General features: G+C 40.0%; 1 protein-coding gene across 3 annotated transcripts in view; it reads left to right on the forward strand.

Annotated features, from left to right (window-relative positions):
• ppp2r5cb (protein phosphatase 2, regulatory subunit B', gamma b) overlaps positions 1 to 20,256 on the forward strand; it is a 30,965-nt gene extending 10,709 nt beyond the window's left edge. For 2 of the 3 annotated variants that reach the window (XM_087851891.1, XM_087851892.1), the window contains exons 4-16: positions 7,440 to 7,639; positions 10,702 to 10,812; positions 10,904 to 10,996; positions 11,570 to 11,700; positions 11,839 to 11,898; positions 13,374 to 13,482; positions 13,945 to 13,998; positions 14,405 to 14,575; positions 14,684 to 14,811; positions 14,926 to 15,027; positions 15,293 to 15,365; positions 15,735 to 15,851; positions 17,307 to 20,256. In XM_087851891.1, coding sequence (XP_087708017.1) covers positions 7,440 to 7,639; positions 10,702 to 10,812; positions 10,904 to 10,996; positions 11,570 to 11,700; positions 11,839 to 11,898; positions 13,374 to 13,482; positions 13,945 to 13,998; positions 14,405 to 14,575; positions 14,684 to 14,811; positions 14,926 to 15,027; positions 15,293 to 15,365; positions 15,735 to 15,851; positions 17,307 to 17,441 — 1,484 coding nt within the window. In that variant the 3' untranslated portion in view covers positions 17,442 to 20,256. Of the gene's footprint in view, positions 1 to 2,742; positions 2,985 to 7,439; positions 7,640 to 10,701; positions 10,813 to 10,903; positions 10,997 to 11,569; positions 11,701 to 11,838; positions 11,899 to 13,373; positions 13,483 to 13,944; positions 13,999 to 14,404; positions 14,576 to 14,683; positions 14,812 to 14,925; positions 15,028 to 15,292; positions 15,366 to 15,734; positions 15,852 to 17,306 lie in introns of those variants that run through there. The other variant, XM_087851893.1, reaches the window with a different exon arrangement.
• The last annotated feature ends 835 nt before the right edge of the window (positions 20,257 to 21,091 follow it).

Consider the following 21,091-nt stretch of genomic DNA (forward strand, 5'->3'; position numbering starts at 1 on the left):
ACCTGTGAATGAACCACTTCGTTGTGTATTTTAGGCAGTGCTCCTGATAATCAATGATATGTTTAGAAAAAGCTCTGCTACAACACAAGCATGGTTTCAATCTCACAAGTTTCTTCGCATTTAAAAAATAGCACAGACACAGCAGAAAGCTCGACTTTGGTGAATGCATGTGCCAAAGTAGCATTTGTAATGAGTAATCCAGTATTTTCTCATGGTCAGAACAGCAGATCTACAGATGGGATGCACTATGCCTAAGGTACAAAATGGCAAGAAAGAGCCCTTTATATGCCCAGATTAGTTCCTCCTGATGAAGTGCTCCATTATCGTATATATTAGGACCAACTACACTAGATGTTAAGTATTACATCCATTAGGGGTGTAGTTGTTCCCATTTTGTACAGTTGACTTTAGTGTAAGACTCTTTACATTCTCTAACCTGCAGACAAACACGTATACAAGCTCAAGGTTGTGTAGCAGGAGCAACAGTGGCAATACAAGAAGCGTGCAAGAACAAACAGCAGCCTGACTCGAACCACACCAAACCTCCTGCACCTCCAGCGGAGAAATACAAACCCACAGGGAGGAACCGTGACACCATTATGTGCTTTATGAAATACCACACAAAATGCATTTTGCACAAACATTACATTAGCCTAAAACAGTGTTTTTTTTTTAAAGTGTGAAACTTCCAAAACAGTTTTGCGTGTTCTATTTTTCTTTTTTGAGCTTAAATGATAAATGGCCTCTATTTGTATAACGCTTTACTTACTAGCGCTTTACACATCCAGTCATCCACCCATTCACACACACATTCACACAATGTAGCTTGATGGCAAGCTACATTGTAGCCACAGCCACCCTGGGGCGCACTGACAGAGGCGAGGCTCCCGACACTGGTGCCACCGGGCTCTCTGACCACCACCAGTAGGCAACGGGTGAAGTGTCTCGCCCAAGGACACAACGACCGAGACTGTCCAAGCCGGGGCTCGAACAGGCAACCTTCCGATTACAAGGCAAGCTCCCAACTCGATCGAGCCACGATCGCCCTGAGCTTAACCAAACCTCTGTATACAGTTACATCTGCTGGACAATATTATTCAGAAATATTGATTCCCCTAATTACTTTTAAGCAGTCAAGAGTATATGAATGTCTTCCTTCTTTGCATATTATGCAGAAACTGCATAGGAAAAACAACCCTGTTGCCTTGCTGTAGTTGCTCGGCCAGTTTTATGTAATCTTAGCTAACGCTGCCAATCACTGAAATGACAGCAATCATAGTGCAAAAAAAATAATGTCGCTTTTTGTCCTTCACAAAAGAGAAGTAAATGCGAAGGCTAGTATTCCATACACACATTTTAATAGAAATGTTTGTGGGTTGTCACACAGCTACGGTTATGAAATGTTCATTCTAATGGGGTAAGCAAAGTCTTTTTGTACAGTCTTTTCTCCTCGGTGGCTTTCTTATGCAGCAAATATTATTGGATTATATGTCACTGTAGTCCAAATCTGTTTAATTCACACCCATCTACACTGTATTTGCGTCGTTATTCTTCGTGCATAGGAATGCTTATGACTTTAGCTGAATCACTGTTTCGACACCTTGTCTGTATGTGCTTACTGTACTTTCAGTATGATGACACATACGGCATGCACCAAAAAATAAAATATGTCGGTGTATGTTCTGATTGTGTGTGTCTGTGTGCAGAGTTTTACAGAGCCCTATTGTATTCTAAGGGTGCAGTGGTTACTATATTTGGGAGTGCTACGCCAGTGACTGGGAGTATGGATTTGTTGCTTTTAATTGTCTGTGTCACCGACGTGCCCGCAAAGGTTTACAGTGCAGGCTTTTGTTCCCCAGTGCTGCTGATTCAAAATGTGGCTTTCTGCATATGCACATCCTGTGTTGCTCACATTGAGACTTCCTGCCTTCCTGTTTCTCTTGTCACATACACCTGGGCTCAGGCCGTGCTGCCGAAGAGCCATCTGTCATGCAAACACAGACACACGCTCACAAAGTTGGCACGCATGCTGGAAATGGCAGCAGACATTAAAAAAAGGTTCACTAGTTGATGACCAGTGTAAGGTGACATTAAGCACTGAACACCTTGTTGTATTTTGTTGTTTTATTTAGGTTTGCCAATATGGAAAATATATATATAGATCTTCTAAAGTTTGTATTTGTCTTGTGTGAAACTTGTATGAAAAGCTTACAAGAGTGAAAACAGATATAAGATCCCTTGAAAAATTATATACATGAAACTTGTATGTTTTGGATACTTCCTAAAACAATATGTGAAAGTAATGAGAAAGTGGCCACTTTCATGAGTAAATCATATAAGCCTTACATGATTCACTATATGAAGCAAGCTAAAGCTGATGCAAGTCTTTTATAAGTTTTTCTTATTTCTTTTCCATGTGGGTGTTGTTGGGAGTTAAAGACTAAAAGAGAAATAAATTGTTTCCTTTGTCCTCTGCTTCTTACAAGCAACCTACATGTTGTACAGTTATTTGTATTCCACGGTATTATTATTCCATTTGTGGTTATTTCAGAACCGGTTAAATGGAATTCAGGCGAGTTGTTTGTGCTTTAAAAACTCCTTGACAGATGTAGGTTCTTATGGCCCAATCACAGTAACTGGCCCACCCCTTTTCTCCCCACTCCAACAGCCAGTCTCTTTCCTCATGTTTATTTATTCTGACAGCCCGCCCATGTGATTGCAGCTAACCAACCAGGTTGCTTCTGTGTGGGATGACATCACTAACTAGCTGGTTCCCTCCAGCAGCAGGGGAGCTTCATTTTCTGCTCAGCGTTCGTGCTAAAATGGAGGCTGGCTCCTCGCCTTAGCCTGGGCTACCCTCTTCTCTCCTGTTTCCTGCCTCAGCTCACTGATGTTGGCATGTACTAGAGCTGCCGGCGGGATGGTTCTGGATGGACCGAGCGCCAATGGGCCTTTCCAGCCTGTGGCCCTCATGCATTTTAGAGGTGAGAATAGGAAATCTGCTGCTGTGTACTGGTCTGTTTAAAGAGGAGGTGGGCTTGAGTGTTAAGCAGCCACAGCTGGTGATTTAAAAAAGAAGAAGAAAAAAAAAGCTTGATATTATATGTATCATTACTTTTGTGGAGGCGAGTTTAAGAGTTTTTTTAGTGTTGTTTGCACGAGGGTTTTTGAAAGAGAAAGGAGGTGATTGTGTCTGTATGTCAGCGAGGAAGGGTTCTGCCAAGACATTGCAAAGCTTAGCTTTAGTTTAGAGAGGGGGGGGGGGGGGGGGGGGGTGTAAGATTGTTAGTTTTGAGTCTCCCCTCCCCCATCAACACTATTGATGTCATAGGAAGTGAGGTTAAAGCTTGTTTTTAGTTTGTATATGTCTGTATTGTATTGGTGCAATGTGACTAACATAAGTGGAAAGGTTGTTTGATGTTGTTGTAGCTCCAGTGTTCTTTTTGAGTTGCCGTTGATTCAGACAAACTTAAGGAAGCTGGAAGCTGTCTCTAGATGAAGTGGCAGTGTGTGTTTAACATGCAGCCAATTATTTCATATGCTTGCTGCTGTCACAGTGATGTCAGTATCACGGTGTTGCTTATGTGGCTGTTAACATGGTCTCGTGACATTTATATGCATAGTGATAATTACAGCAAGTTATGGCAGAAAGCCACCGGTCCCTCCTTCGGATATCCTGTGTCTGAAGTAACAGATGGTAAGCGCACCACATTTGCCATTAGGGGCACTTTATTAATCAGTTATTTTCATATTCCGTAGTACAGAACGTCTGAGTCAAGAGTTGTGCTTAGAAGCAATTTGTGTTCGTGGCTGGTTTCCTGTATGCATGCTGGAGCTTTTAGATGAGTAAAGGTTAGTCACTGATCCATGCAGAGACGCTTGTGTGTGAAGTCTGCAGTTGCACAGCAGGTCTCTTAATATTTTAGGTCTGTTCAGAAACCCTAGTGCTGTTGTGTAACAGGAGCTGGTAGACCTCTCAGCACTCAGAGGCTGATGAGTCGAGGTGCTCGTGAGTCGGCCTGTAACAGTAATAGGAACAAAACTTGATGCAGGTGTACTAAGCCTCAAATAACTCGGCAACTGTTTTTCTGTATTCATCTTACTCTTTTCGCTATAAACACCACATTTGACCACCTCCCCTCTACTCTTAATGACAAATTTTGACACCTCAGTGTTTATCAGTAAAGATGTTGTTTGATGACCATTATGATGGTTTCTTGGTTTTTCAAAGGGTAGCTGAATAAGCAGAGACCACCCTCACAAATCTGCACACCCAGTCATTTTGTTCTATAAGCAGCTCAATTCAGAAAAGACCTTAAAGGGTTACTCCTTGTAGGATTTCAAGCGTTAAAGAGTTAAGGGTAAAATTTTGAGACTTCCTAGTAAGACAGATGCTACTATATTAACTTAACACTTATAAATATTTTTATTAACTTGCATGCATTTAGAGAGGATTGTTCATCATTTTGACAAGTATTTGTGCTCACTGTCCAAACAAGGCTTAATATATATATTTTTTTAAACACACTGTACGCACTTAAGCAGAAGCAAGCTGAATTTTAGTCATGAACACAAAAAGTGGTCGTGAGTTTTACTTTCACAGTTAGTGCACCTCATTGGAAAGGAAGACACTCTTATGTCAACTTGTTCCAGAAATACAAAATGGATCACCTTTAGTGTTCTCCACGGATGTTGTGGCAAAAGCTCGAGAGCTTGGCTGATGTTTGACCTTTTACTGTGCTCAATTAGATCCTGTTTGCGGATATTAGTTTGAATATGGCAGTTAGTCTTCTAAATATAAATGCAAAAATCTTCCAGTTTTTTCAAAATATCTTATGGCATGTATAACTGTTTGTATAAAAACAGACAAACGTAAAACAAGAGCCAACAAAGAGCCAACAAAGAGCCATTAGATAAGAAAGTTAGCAACAGTGAAGTAAGGAAGATTCACCACAAAGCTTTGACACTGTAACAGTGTTGGGAAATTATAAAGCAAATACATTATTGGTTCAATAAACCAAAAGAGTAGTCTACCTAAAAGAACTTATAGGATTTACAGGTAGCCCTCAGACAGCTTTGTTTCATGCTGTTTTAAATGCTAACGTTTCCTCTGTGACTAATGTGGAGGTGTGCTGTCAGTCACAATTTGAGGTTCTAGTCTGTGAGCATTGCCTCCATTACTGAATCTTTTAGAATTGACCTATTTTATTGGTGCCAGCTGTTAACATTTTGTCTGGTATCAACTTATGCAAAGCAGGGTCTGCAGAGAAAATACTGTAGATATATAATCACAGATTACCATGCTGTTTTAACTCTTTATTCCAAAGTGTTCAAGAAAGCCACGTTTATAAATGTATCTGTAAGATTACTGAGTGTAGCAGGGAGTGCTGACTGACTGACTTTACTCCATGATTCATGTTTTGCATGATGCCTTTGCTGACACTTTCTTCAGCCATAGCTGATGTGATCAGCAATTCAGCGGTCTCTTGATTCCAGTGTAGAAGCAGCAGACATGCGTCTCTGATTAGCAGTGGTCACCCCCTGGTCCAAAGTCCTGTCTCTGCCTGCAGTCACCATGGTGATGTAGGGTACACATGCAGATTGTTAATGGGGTGAAGAGAAAGACTCAAGAATCACAGACTGTGATGAAGAGATTAATGCTGCCCCATAGGTAGGTTTTATAAGGTGACATTCTGTTTTAAGACACTAATCCCCGTGTTGGATGAAAATGAATGGGCACCAATCCACTTCTCTTGGTTTCATGGTATTTTCTGGAGCTTGGGAATCGGATCAGCTCAGGCTAATTCAGAGGTGAAGCTTCCTCTCTGTGACTCGTGTCATTTATTATAGGCTGCTACTGACAGTTTTGATCATTGTAAAGAAAAGGGAAATAGCTGTGTCCTAGTGAAGGCCCCATCACAGTCGAGTGCATAATGCTGCGGTTATTTGGTGCTATATAGGCTGCTTGTAGTAATGGCGTCCTTTCTACTTTTGTCAAAAAAAGGTGAAAGTAAGTTGCACTTTATTCAGAGCTCTTCTTCCTGAGTGCTGATAAAGGGAGAGAGCGCACATTATAGCTATTTCTAAAATTGCTAAAATGGTTACTTGTAGATTTAGAGTAGGTCTTGTTTATAAAAACGTCCGTACTTTCATACCTTGCACTGTTGTACACCTTATTATGTATGGAGTGTGCAAACCCTTCAAGCTCTGTTCAAGTTCCCTCTGAGCAGTCCAGAAAGTTGATTGAAATTATGATCTATTTTAATATATAATAATTCTGTTTAGAAGCTTTGTTATTGTCACTTAATTACTTAATTGCAGACAAAAAATGTTTTCATACTTTTCTCTAATCGTTCATATCTTTGAGGAAGCTGTCAAGTGGTTATAAATCATTTAAACGGACACTGATTGGAGGTTGGCTCATTGTGCAAAATTCATTGGCTGCAAAAGCATGCGATGTTTTTTTTTTTTTTTTTTTTTAATTGCAAGCTAATAATAATACACAGGTAGGTGTGGCCCCACATTCCCAGAGGGTGATTTAGATCTTTTGCATCATTGATGTGGTGATAACATAGCAGTCATTACCTCACTAAGTGGAATTGGTTGCTTTTTGCTTTAATAACTAGAGGAACGTGTGTATGTGTGTGCAAAGTTGAGTTTGAAATCATTTGGATGAACAGTTTTCATTTTTTACCAAAAGGATTTCACAACAGTTGGCGCACGGATACGTCAACTGGAGGGCTGCTCTACTCTGTGATTGGTTATTGCTTTAAGCAGCTGTGATTTGTTATTTGGCTGTCAGCAGGCTTTCATCACTGGGTACACTGGCAGCACAGAGAGAGCTGCTGTGCACAGTTGATGCATGGAGCACTGGTAACTTCATTATCTTCATGTGACGTGCCACCCGGATATATTCTGCTTTATCAACCAAAATGCTTATCTCCAAGCTAACAGCTGAGCTGCTGTGCACAAATTCACAGTTCCAGTGACGTCTGTAAAAACAACGCAGTCATGCCCAGAATAAAGCCAGCAAGTCGAAACGTTCTTTCCTCTGGAGAAGCACAAAATATGTGTATCTGGTGTTTTTATTAAAGAGTTTTCAGTAGGAAATCCAGCATTTCCTGAACTGTCAAATAAATGAAAACGCACACACAAAAGCTGCAATCGTTCTGTCTCAAACAAGCACAGAACTAGCTCAGTAAACCTAAAGTTATTCAGAGACATGCCTTGCAGTCTATAACATTATAAGTCCTTTGTGATGGCTCACAGCAAAATAAAATATGGTTGTAAAATGAAGAGATTGCTTAGCAAAACTTTTAAAAGTAAGTCAGCCTGTCAGTATCATTGCTGCTCTGTCTAATGTTAAAAATCATTGACATTTGGCTTTGTGAAGGGAATTTGAATTTAATTCCAGCCTTTCTTCTCTCCGTGTTTCACAGATGTTCCCCCTGCAGAGCAGGAGAAGCTGTTTATCCAGAAGTTGCGTCAGTGCTGCGTTCTCTTCGATTTCGTCTCAGACCCACTGAGTGACCTGAAATGGAAGGAGGTGAAACGAGCCGCGCTGAGCGAGATGGTGGAGTACATCACCCACAACAGGAATGTCATCACCGAACCGATCTACCCAGAAGTGGTTCACATGGTCAGTATTACAGTAAACAGTGGAAATGAGAAGCTTGGACCAGTTGTTTTTATTTTATTATTTTATTTTGACCTGGCAAATGTTTAATAAGTAGAGAGTATAAGTGAACATACTTAACTAAACTTAGTTAGCCATCTTTGTACTTTGTATCACTCAACTCCTGGAAAAAAGTAAAGCCTTGCATAAAAAGCAATTTGGTTACTCATATTGCAAAAGTATGTGTGGACTTTGTCTCGAAAGGCTACATCTTATGTCAACTTAACTTTCAAAATAAGAGTAAGGGAATTTTCCAGTTGTAAATAGGTCACATCATTGTCTGAGATGGAGGAAAAAATTTAAATAAAATGCAAAGTATGTTGCCAAGATACATGGGACTCCCACCCAAGTCAAGTTTAAGTGTGAGGAAACTCTGCCACCAGTGTTTCCATAAATGAAAGCTTTAAATGATTTAAAATAGAACATTAAAATCTGTAATGTCCTGTGATGTACTAGTGCTGTGGTTCTATAGCTGATGATATTTCTCATAAAGCTTTTTATTCCATAGAATATGCAATGTGTAATATGGTTTGGGGGATGGTTTAGTAGTTTAGGTTTAAAAATATTCACTTACACAAACTCTGCATTGTTCCTTTATAATTGCTTTATTTCGTGTTAGCGAGATGTCACGTGTCACTTCTCTTACTGTAAAATTGTGTAAGTTGTAATTGTGAAAAAAGGCTCAGTGGAAGCCACATGGCCTCGAAGAGCCATCTCACCCGGTAGATTCCCTTTTCTTTCTTTTTCATGTTTGTGATGAAGCTGATTTGTTTTCTTCAGTTTCATTTTCGCAGCATGGAACGAACATTTTGTGGTTTTCACTATGATATTCAGATATATCATATAAAAGCTGAGGACCCCATGATCAACACTTTCATTGGTAAACAAATGCACATAGCAAACGAAAATAAGAGGAAAATGCGTGGCGGGACTAAGGTTATAACTTTCAGCTAAGATGAGAATGTATTTGGTTTCTTGACAGTGAAAGATGGTTTTCACTTCACCCATTTTAGTTTTTATTTTGGTAGTTTTTTTTGCCACAAATCTTTTAAGATCATTTAAATAATTCGTATGCACCCAGGTGATCTGTTTGTTTTCTCCAGCATGTCTCTTGTTTGAATTTGTCTAAAGATTGTTCGTGTATTGCACACCCTAAATTGTTTGTACCCCTCAATGGTGTAGGTCTGAAAACTGCTCGTTTAATCAGGGTGTTGCCAGTGCAGCTGTGTTGGAGCTCCTGTGTTGGAGAGGTGTTCCTCTTAGGTCGTGGTCTCAATGTGTTCCTGGTGCCAAATTTGCTTTTCCAAGCCAAATTACAAAGCCTTTGATGTTAATCAAAGGCCGGCCTCAATGCCACATGGTAAACTGCAGATGATCAAGGTGCAAATTTCCCCCCGTCCTCCTTCGCCTGGGCTTTATTTGATCAATGCGGCAGAAAATGCAACTGAGCTGTCAAATCAGCATAAAAATATACTCTTACTCCTGGCAGCGCCTGTCCCCGTACCCCCTTAAAGACAAGGGCTCTTTGAAGTCCACTGATGGCTTTTATGATCAAAGTAAAGTGTGACACGACATTTTCCTTTATGGTAATAAAGTGTATTCTGTGTATTCTTATGCTAAAACTTCGCACATTATTTACTTCCGTAAGGTTTCTGTATTTCAGAGCATTTTTGACATCTCAGTGTTCATCATTATTTAAACAGGCATTATTTGCACTACATGGCACTGTAACAGTGGTTTCGTTGTCCTGATCTATTTGTTGAAAGTAAGGAGTGATTTCTGCTCGGAATAATAACCTGATGGTGAATGAGAGTGCTTTGACCTCTGATCGACTGGAATCCCAAAGGAGTTCTGAATGCGCCATCTCACAGGCAAAATAGATTCTTCACAGTCTGAGGTCTGTACAGTCACAGAAATAGGCCAGTGTGGACAACTAGCGCAAGAGACTGTTGATATCCAGTCACCTACCACCTTTTTATTAATTCTTTAATACAAACAATACCTCAAAGTTGATATATTACACTGGACTTGTTAAAAAACAGTTTAAGTCTGATATGTTTGCACAATGTGTATTTAAAATGTAATCTCAAAATACTTCACAGGTCTTTCTTTCCATAACGTTTTAACGTCTTTGCCCCTTACAGAGTCTGCTGTATTTTGCAGATATTAACTAATCCATACTGCACATTTTTTGCTCTTAATCTGAAGAAACGAATATACACCAATCCCCAAATCAACGCTCACTTGCCTAGTATACCTAATATGTGCTGCGGATGTAGCATGAAAAAATGGATACATTTCACAGTCAGTCCACAGATACACAGATTCATCGTAGTCAAATGTATGAAATGTTAAAAAGAGGAAGATACGAGAACAGAGAGAAGCAAACGAATCTAAAGGCTGATTAAAAAGCAACATGAAACACAGTAACCTGCACTCTGTTCTTGTTTATTGCTTTTCATAATATCTGCTTTTCATTACATTACAGCATTCCAATTTTGACATAACTGTGGCTCGTAGGAGTACACTCAAACCTTAAGGTAACATTAGCCACAGCAGCTGCTCATTCGGAATTTAATAAGGCGGGTCTCCTTCACAGCCGGGGGCAGTGCTTATCAGGTTTTGACGTCTCAGTTGGTTGTAAACTCGAAGGGCTCAAGAAGGAAAAGGAAGGAGGAGAGTCGTCTCATAATTTGTGGATCCAGACAATGTTTAAAAAATGGCAAAAAGTGGATTTTGCAACATTCAAACACGTCTGTGCTGATAGAAATATTTTACTTGTCTTTTAAAGGCAGTTTGGACAGTACATGGTCCAATGGATTTGATCTATTTGTTACTACAGGTTACTGGCAGCCTACGTAAACAAAGAAATGGTGATCTTTTAAATATTGTGTTTTTATGCAAATAAAAAGGGCAGAGGCCACCGCTACCTTGAGTAGTTTGGATTTCTGTTGGGGAAATGTCTTTTTCAAGTTTATATTTATCTGGCATGTCCGACTGTCTGTCCTCTTGTTTTTGTTTCCCAGTTTGCTGTGAATATGTTTAGGGCATTGCCGCCGTCATCCAACCCCACCGGTGCAGAGTTTGACCCAGAGGAAGATGAACCCACTCTAGAAGCTGCGTGGCCGCATCTACAGGTACGTGCATCACACCCACATACATGGTTTAGTTAGAAAGAGCCTATTCACCTATTTTTGTTGTTTTAAAGTCTTTGCCCCTCTTCCACAGCTCGTCTACGAGTTCTTCCTGCGGTTCTTAGAGTCACCAGACTTTCAACCAAACATAGCCAAAAAGTATATTGACCAGAGGTTTGTATTGCAGGTGAGCATGTTGCTAGAGCACAGCTTCTTTCTCTGTAAAGAGGAGCTATGATGCTCATTTCCACCTTAATATTTTTATTCTTAACTAGACAAGCTTTGCATGATTGATAGTTCAAAATAATCCTTGTTTATCGTATATCGGTGCTTGGTCCAGCCCCTCTGTTCGTGCACTGTCTAAAACAAGCTGTTTTAGCTGCTCTGCCTTTGTGCATGTGGGTGAGACATCTGCGTGTACAGCTTTGACTGTGCGCACAGATGCCTGGAAAGAACATATTGAGGATATCTGCTCTCCTACACGTCATTTGAGGCCAATGTTTGTCTGAAGTTTAGTGACTAAAGCAGCCTAAGGCCTGAAGTTTTGGCTTTTTCAGATTAGTTGCGCATACACTGACATCATTGTTTGAAGCTTTAGCCATGTTTAGTATGAGCATGCATTTCTGCATTTCTGTAATAGTATCAATGTGACGAAAGAATAAAAACCGTAACATGCCCATTTAAGAGCATTGTATGTAGTACTCGGTTACGTTTAATTTTATTGTCCCAGTAACCTTTTTTTGTGTGTGTGTTTCTTCAGCTCTTAGAACTTTTTGACAGTGAAGACCCCAGAGAAAGAGATTTTTTAAAGACCACTCTCCATCGCATCTATGGGAAGTTCCTGGGCCTTCGAGCATACATTAGAAAACAGATTAATAACATATTTTATAGGTGAGTGTGTGTCTTCCATAGCTACATTAATGGTGCTTGTTTTGTTTATGGTTTGTTCTTGTTCTTGTTTTTGTTTTTTTTTTTTGTTTTTTTTAAAGCAACATTATTGCTAACTTGTGTGTGTTTGCCCTTTTTCAGGTTCATTTATGAGACTGAGCATCATAATGGAATTGCAGAACTACTGGAAATACTAGGCAGGTAAGATACTTTTAGATTTGTTAAAGCAGCTGCTGTTCACAGTATAGGGCTCAAAATATAGGTTTGTTTTTTATGTGTGTGTGTGTGTGTGTGTGTGTGTGTGTGTGTGTGTGTACACACACAAGTGGTACATACATACACGTACACAAGTGGTCCGCAGGTGCGCATTCGCTATCAAAATAAAAGATGCGCACCAGATATGAAGTTGCATCGTGCGTTTGCATACATATAAAAGGCACTGTTTTGGTCCACTAGAGTGGGATTTTCATGGCATATTCTGCACCACATCTCTGTGTGTTCATCATTTGTTTGAAGCCAGTTCACCTCCTCCAACCACTTTTCCGAGAATACGCGCTTCTTCTTCTTTACGAGAATACGTGTTTCTTTTGCGGACTCCCTCTGACATTTCTTTGGAGGTGGAGGAACACCAAAGTAATTGCTTAAAGGAGCTTCTACGACATCTTTAAGAGTTTTAAAAAAAAAGGCTGTCCTCCTCCAGAAAATCTTATGTACGCAAACGTGCGTTGCAACTTCTGATCTGGTGCGCTTCTTTTATTTTGATAGCGAAAGTGCACCTGCAGACCACTTATGTACACCCCTATGTGTGTATATAAGTATATGTGTGTACGTACACACACAGTATGTGCAAAAGTGTTGAGCTACCTCTTTTTTTCTTTGTAGTTTGCTAGGATAATGGCTAAAGGGTGCAGTGATTTATACCATTTGCAAATTTAAATGGAAATAGAGTATATGAGGCAAAAAGTGAGTTTGCACAGTTTTAGTAAGTTTAAGAGTCAATATTTAGTAACGCCTCCTTTATCCTTCAACACAGCCTGAGCTTTCTTGTGATCTCTTTAAGTAGTCTTCAGAAATGGTTCTCCGGGCTTCTTGAAGGACATTCAAAGCACTTCTCTGGATGCAATTGAAAAATGAAGCTGTTGGCAATCAGATGCTTTCCAGATGGAGTTGTATTGTGGAGGATACAGATTTTGACGCCATCACTCCTTAAGACTTGTTGCCACTGATTTCAGTCCAGTCCTTGTGTGATTTGTCATTTTCATTAGAACATTTCTAATGAGGCTTCAGTAAACACCTGAAAGGCCACATGGTATTTGCAAAGTTGCTATGTATGGACATATTACTGGTTCATCCCATGAGTTGAGAGATTATTTTGTGCTCGTAGGTCTGTGCTGAAAAATTTTTTCTCTGATAATGTTCAAGTACAAGGACTGAAAATGAGTGAAAGAACAGCCAGTGTCCAAAGAAAGTCTTTGAAAGAGCTTCAGAAATCCTGCAGAACTATTGTTCAAGACCATTTCAAAAATGACAGGCTGACTCCTTGGAAGAAATGTATAAGAGCATTAGTGGTGGCTCAAGACTTTTACACAGTACTGTATTTTTTTTAAATTAATATTTAGATGCAGAATTATTGTAAACTAGAGTAATTTCTTCTCTAATAACAATCTTCCTCGCAGCATAATCAATGGATTTGCATTACCTTTGAAAGAAGAGCACAAGATATTCCTGCTGAAAGTCCTCCTGCCTTTGCACAAAGTCAAGTCCCTTAGTGTGTATCACCCACAGGTAGGAATTTTCTTATGTTTTCCTCTGCCTTCCTCTGCTAAGCAAAACGCTGTAACAAAAGTATGTCTCGAGCAAAGTCTTTTCACTTGGCAGACATGCAGGTAATGCCTCAAAGCAGTTATTTTGTCAGTGAAGCATGTATCCAATGATAAAAAATGTGGAGTTAGTCATAACTTTACCTCTCAATGTTCACCCGATAAAAATGCACATTTCAACTTAACAATCTGGTCCTTTTACCCCTAACTAATGTTTAAAAATAGCGTACACTGTGCTCATGTGCCAATGCAGCAACATTTTTTTGCCTGATTAGAACGTTTAGGACAGCCGCCATCTTTGATGTTACTTTATTGTGTAGATTCTGTAGTTTGAGTGCAATCTCTCTCCCAATAATATTTATGATACTTCTGATTTTGTCAAAATGAAAACAAATGCCGTTTCCTCTTTTTCCCTTTTATTTCCCAGCTGGCCTACTGTGTGGTACAGTTCTTAGAGAAGGACAGCACCCTTACAGAACCGGTAAGATTTATTTATTTTGATATTGATTTTTTGGCATTTTTTTTTTTTTATTATCGATTGACCTTCAAGCTCTTTTCTGACATACGTCATTCAAACTCCTCAAGACAGTATTCTCTGTTTGTTTTATGGTGGGTAAGGTCGGAGCAAACATAAACACGCTCACAAGTCCTCACAAACTTGCTGGAAGGTGTTTTGGATTTTGTGTGCTTGCATTAAGGCCCTGAGATCAACTAAACTACTTTATGAATATGTTGACTACTGTTTCTGCTTCTACTGATAGTTTTTGTAATGTAAGCTCATGTAATCCCCCATCAGCAGATTAATAGCTGACCAAAATCGGCTGTCCAAACATTCCTGCTTCCTCTTTAATAAGCCTGGTATCCTGCCTGTGTGTCTGTGTGCGTAGACGGTAATGGCATTGTTAAAGTATTGGCCAAAGACCCACAGTCCAAAAGAAGTTATGTTCCTCAACGAACTGGAGGAGATACTGGATGTCATTGAGCCTTCGGAGTTCGTCAAAGTCATGGAACCCCTCTTCAGACAGCTGGCCAAATGTGTGTCAAGCCCGCACTTTCAGGTCTGAACCACATCCCTGTTTATTTTGATGCGTGTTTTAGTTAATCGTACAGTGTGCATTCTGTTTGTCTGTGTGCGCACGTAACCCTGTGCAAAACTGTGTTGTCAGGTAGCAGAGCGAGCGCTGTACTACTGGAATAATGAGTATATCATGAGCCTGATCAGCGACAACGCTGCCAAGATCCTCCCCATCATGTTCCCGGCCCTTTACCGCAATTCCAAAACCCACTGGAACAAGTGAGGCTCCCCCCACCCACCCCCTCCATTTATCTGTTTATCTTTATGATGAAGTTTATGAGGATAGTGCGTAAGCAAAGCAAGTGACCTGTGGTAACCTTTTTGTGTCTGTAGGACGATTCATGGGTTGATTTACAATGCTCTGAAGCTCTTTATGGAGATGAACCAGAAACTGTTTGATGACTGCACCCAGCAGTTCAGGGCAGAAAAAAGCAAGTAAGTAATGCAGGGAGACATCACACATACAGCGCAAGCTACAGTTTCCTTGTTCTCATTACAGTGTTAGAAACGTCATGGAAAACATTGTTTAAACATCATTAGAAGTGGAAAAGATGACTAAGTAGATACAAACTAAAACCACAATCTCTTAACTTGAAAGAGTTTGGGTACATAACTTTTTTAACGTGAGTTTATCTTTCAGCAAATCTTCTCTGGTTTGAAGAAGTCTCTTATGATGACTCTGTGTGTGTTTGTGTGTCAGAGAGAAAGCCAAATGGAAAGAGAGAGAAGAAGCATGGGTGAAGATTGAGAATCTAGCAAAGGCAAACCCACAGGTGAGCAAATAAATAGTAACCTAGCAATTCTGACAGTACTGCAAACCTCTCAGTGGTTTGCAGGGTGTCTCAGTGCGAATCAAGCAGGGTTTGATGTTTTGGTGATGAACATCAGTTGGTGTTTTGACAAACACTCCAACTGAGAAAAAAGGAAAAAGAGTTTCTAGTTTTTCTTCTCTTCCTTTTTTCTTTTGTGTATGTGTGGAAGCAACAGATGGAAAGTTACAGGATGGATTGTGGAGAAATCCAAAAGCTGAGGATTAAAGTCATTGAGAAAAGTTCTGCTTAAAGCTAGCACCTCTCACAAACTTGTATATTGGATAATGCGATTCTTTGTGGTTAACTTTTCTTTCTCTTCCTGTGCTGCAGTTTGTCGTGTATGTGGACTCAATAGGATCAGGGAGTCCGATGGACATGGAGACAGACGGGCCACTGCTAGACGATGTCAACATGCTAAAGAAAGCAGTAGTTGAGGAAGCCACACAGGTCAGTGTGTGTAACATTTAATATGCATGCCTGTATCTGAGGGGTACCACACGTTCACACTGAAATGTGCACAAGCTTTGATGAATATCGCTTTAATATGACACCTGTTTACATTTCAGATGTTAGAGCAGTCGAGTAAGTCTTAATGAAATCATACGTGGTCATAAAAAGCAGAAATTTGGACACTTTAATTTATTTATTGATACTGACTTTGGCGCCAGGAATGGAGGTTTATTTTTGTTTGAAAACAAATAAATGTGGTTATGTTAAGTGGAACCACACAGCCACAGTCCAGCAGTCCAGTTTTTTTTCTTTCAGTTTGCTTCAAAGCAGCAGAAAACCACAAGAAATGTTAATGATGAAGAAAATGTGTGATGTGAAAAAAGCTAATAATAATACCGCAAATGAATTCCACTAATCACAGCTCATTTTGCAGGATGCGCTGGAGCCTCTCTCATTAGTTGACATAAATACAAAAGCAATTTTAGGACATTTAAAATTGTGAACTGTGCAGCTCAGGCTTAGCGACATTTTTCTCATGCCGTGTGCCAGTCACTTTGCCTAAATCGTCCAGTTTGGTGTGTCTGTGCTGTTTTAGCGATAGCTGTGCTGTAAATAAAAACCACGTTCAGGCCCATAAATATCTGTGTGGCGCGTGTGAAAACAGCAGCACTATCAGGGGACTTTGTAGTGGTTACTGTGCAACTGTCGCTGCCACCAGCAGCTTTTCAGAAGCACAAAGACGAATGCGGATGTTCCAATTCTGCGCGATCGATGCAGCTCCTAATGCGTCCTGTCATCACTTTGTTTTTTTGTTAATATCTGTCAAATGCTAAAATGTGGAATGCTCTCGACCGAGCAGCACAGAACCTCTAAACTGTCTGCACACTCCTGTTTGTGTAAAGTATGTGGGTGTAGGACTGTTGCAGACAGCATCTTTGCATTGTTTTGAAACAGTGGTCATAAAATGCACACATACAGTGAATTTGCAGGTTGTTGGTTTAAGAAATATTTCTTCAGAATCACAAATGAACTTTTATGACTCAGCTGTTTGGCCCCACAAGTAATTCCTGAGCAAAGATGGTTATTCCAGCTGCTGAAACGGAGACAGATTACATAAATCACTTGAGCATCCTGTCTGCCTTCCAAACCCAAACAACAGAGACGAGATGAACAAAGAGTGTTAAAAGACAATATTGCCAGAGACTTGTGATAGTACAGAGCACTATCACATTTTTCTTTATTATACAGTTTTGAATTGTATCGCTTATCAGCTAAAGACTTTTAGTTTTGTCATGTAAGTGAGAAAAGGGTTTGAAAGGAAAGCAAATTGCAAGAATTAATATCTTGTTCGACCTGTAAAACGGGCCTCTGTGCAGAAGCTTAGGTTCATGAAGTGGGGCTGTAAATGCATTAGTTCTGATTTTATTGATCCCTCTTTGTGTCTGTGTCTAGATCCAAAAAGACCAGCGCAGAGAACGCCCGCTGATGCGGAGGAAATCTGAGCTCCCCAAAGACATCTCCACAGTCACAGCTTTGGAGTTGCACCGAAGAGCAGAGGAAATGTTGACGCCACACGATGGCCATTAAGAGACCATCCCAGACCTACCATAAACCAGCAGCATCCACAGTGGAATCACAAACCCACGGAGGGCCAGCACAAAACCCCCCCAAAACAAAACAGAACTGTGGTATCTCAGTCCAGCCCAGTGCAACACAGAAATGATCCCAGCTCCACCTGACACAGAAAATGTCTAAAGCCACACATCTAAGCCAGGTCCGGCTTTGCGAGACAAGCGGTGCTCGGTCCTTACTGATCCCCACCCCTTCACCTGGTTCTTGCTTGCGGTGCTGGGATGTCCTGCATGACCACAGCAACCCGCCGTATACTGAACTTCAAACAAGAAATTGTCATAATCTCCTTTTCTTCTGTTTTTTTTTTTGTTTTGTTTTGTTTTTCCCTCCCCCTGTCCGCTCAACTTGTGTTTTGGGGTGCTGTGCTGCCCCCTTCTGGTCATTTTTCTCAGGTGTTCTGTTCTGTTGTGTGTGAGTGTGAGTGTGTGTGAGCCGTCTTCTTCTCGTCTCTTCTTTATCGACGTCAGGTGCTTGTACAAATAATAAGAGCCCCCAACTGTAACCTCAATGGAGGCCATCTACAGTGAGGTGAGACTGTGTCAGTTCTTTCTGTATATTTAATATTGGCTGTTTTTTCTCATAACATTTAAACTAGTTAGCTGTTTATATTTTTCCCTTCATGCTATATTAGGAGCTCTTCTAAGATTTAAAAAAAATCACGTCCTATCTGAAGAACTGTTCTGTTGCTTGCTATTATTTTAGGATTCATTCATTCACTCCATTCATCAGGACCGGGCCACTCCTGAATTCAGCAGGGGTGTGTGTCAAGGATTTGGAGAAAAAAAAAACCTTTTAACTCAGTGCTGTTCATCAAACACGGCCAACCTGACTGAGGTTCCAGGTTTTTCTTCTGCACATCATTATTCCCGTGTAGAAACCTAGTTCGGTGCCAACTTTCTCATTTAGTTCCTGTTTTTAAGAAAAAAAGATCTTTTAATTTTGAAGGCAGTCAGTTAGCACGAGTCCCCAAACGTGTATGGCTTAAAGTTAAAGCATTTTTTTATCGGTCACAGCGATGAGTCCGCGGCCCAAGCATGTTTGGCTGCCCGGTTACATGAGAGCGGATTGTGACGATTTATTTTTAGTTTCCTATTTACGTCCAGCCATTGTGTGTTTAACATGGTTATTAGCATTCAGTACGAGTCACTATCATTCATTTAAGGCTTATGAGAGGTTAAAGAGATGTACTAGGTTGTTTGGGATTAACACGATGTTACTGTGTGTTAAGAGAAGTTAAACCGGGGCAGAAACCGTGCCGATAATGAACTTTGTCTTTTTTTGTTTTTCAAATCTTTTCAAGCAAGATCCTTTTATTTGTACAACAATTGGTAGAGAATAGATTGCTCCGTAGTGGAGGTATGTTTGGTTTGAAGAGGTCAAACATAAGCCTTTCTTTTCACAGTGCCTTTTGTAGTCGGAGAGGGTATTTACTCAACTGAGAACCGAGTAGCAGCATGACATAAAATGTCAGATGATTTCAAAGGTTATAACAGTAGTTTCCATAAAAACCGTATTCAGGTCCGTTGTTGGACTTCTGCCTTGTTGAAGCTACGTAGTTGGATCCGTTTTGTTTTTTTGAGTTCAAGGCTAAAGAGCAGAGATGGCGTGGTTGCCCCAAACCACTTCAGCAAAGAAGCACTTCCTGATAACACTTGAAAGACTCTCACAACACAACTGAAACTAAAACAAACTAGTAAACATTTGAAATCCGTGATGCTGTCTGTCTTGGTGTGTGTGTGTGTCTATGTGTGTGTGCGCTTGTTTGAGTGTTTGAGTCCCCTCCCCATAGTGCCTGTTGTTAAGAGCTAGCCTATACAGGAGAGGAAAATCACCTCCCATCCCAGCTTTTCTTCTTCCATCCTGTGGCCCGTCTATTCCCGTTCCACTTTTTCTGATTCGTCCCATAGTCTGATCCTCTCTCGTCCCGCCCTCCACCTGCGTGCCCGCACGGTGCACGCCCTCTTCAGTTTAAAAACACAACACGAAACAAAACCTGTAGGGCTCGTTATTTGAGCACGTGTTTGCTTCTGGATGCTTGCAAGTTCTTTTTAAAAATTTGTTTTGTTGTGGTTTTATTCTTCCTTTGCTCGCACAACCTCTTTGTCAGTGTTTTCAACTGAATGTGCAAATTTGTAAATAGTACTGCAACCACACTGTTCAGTTCTCTCCATGTTTGTCTTGGAGAACAACAGTCATTCAAGGCTTTCACCGAAACCCGACAAAAAGGAAAGCGATTCCATCCCGGCTGAAGCGCAGTGCTGGCTCCCATTGGTGACTGCTGTTCTTCTTCAGATGGCTTTAATATTGGCTTCTTTGGAGCTCTCTTCATTTGACATAAGCTTTGTTTTTGTTTCTTTGAAAAGAGTTATATTTGCAAGTGTCCTTTAGTATGCGTCTGATACTAAATGGCTTTGTCTAATATTGTACATATAATGTACTTTTGTGTTATAACTATTATTAAATGGTAGATTTCATATTTTGTACAAAATATCCCGTGTACAGATTACAGAGGTTATTAGCAACTGCAGACAGTTGTTTTGTGGGACAGAGTTCAACACATGTAACTATTTACAGTTAGAAACCATATAGAATTTGGATAGTTTTTTATCTTTGTAATTTTGACATCTTTTCCATTTTTTTTTTTTTCACCTCCAGATGTGTTGACCCTACATACATGAGCTTTTCGTGTGTGCTTTTATCCAAATCTCCAGTGGTGTACATCTATCTATATACAGCAAATAAAGAGAACATGTGAGTTTTATATTTTCATCCTAAGAAAAAAACAGTGTGTGTGTCATCTTTTTTCCTTGCAGTGCTCCTGATGGTCACAAGTTCATGCTTGGACTAAATAGTGTTGACATTTTGTAACTTTTTGATCCAGATGATCATCTGCTCTGTTCATCTGCATCATCTTTTGATTGCTCTGTAAATATCTAACACTCCACAAGCTAAAATAACAAAGATTCTGTCTGAGTGGTGTCCAAAAAACGACGTGGGCTTTATAGATCATTAGGAAACCTTATGGGGGAACCCAGAAGCATCACGCTATAGCAGAAAACTCGTAAGCTGGAGAGCAAATGGCATCTCAGTGATTTAGAAGATCATAATTTAGCCTGAAGTTTAACACAATTCAGTGAACTTAAAAGATAGCATTGATTCATTGGATCTATCAATAGTTGTATCAATACTATTGATATTTAGATCAATCTTCCAAAGTCTAGCCGCCAGTCATTTCTTTTAAATGTACAGCCAATCTTTGGTTTGAGTCGGGGTTAATTGTGGAACTTAATTTGATGCAGTGTGTTTAGTGTTTATAGTAAAACTAAGACAACCAGCTCGAGTGTGTTCAAATTGATGTATTTCAGTTTAGTAAAGTTTAGTAATTTTTTTTAAGTTGGACAAGAACAAATTAGCTTTGAATTTGAAGTCAGAAAACCAAATAAGCCAAACTGTAGGAGCTTAGATCACATGGCCCATAAAGTCTCCAAAGACTGCCCATCCAGTATATTTACACATTAGCAATGACAGGTTGTAACACACATGCGCATTTTTAACACGTCTTAATGTAACTCATCTTCATTATTAATGAGTGATTAAAAATAATG

Source organism: Neolamprologus brichardi, chromosome 15 (genome assembly GCF_056152115.1).
Source record: "Neolamprologus brichardi isolate AB-2024 chromosome 15, ASM5615211v1, whole genome shotgun sequence".
NCBI classification, from domain to species: Eukaryota; Metazoa; Chordata; class Actinopteri; order Cichliformes; family Cichlidae; genus Neolamprologus; species Neolamprologus brichardi.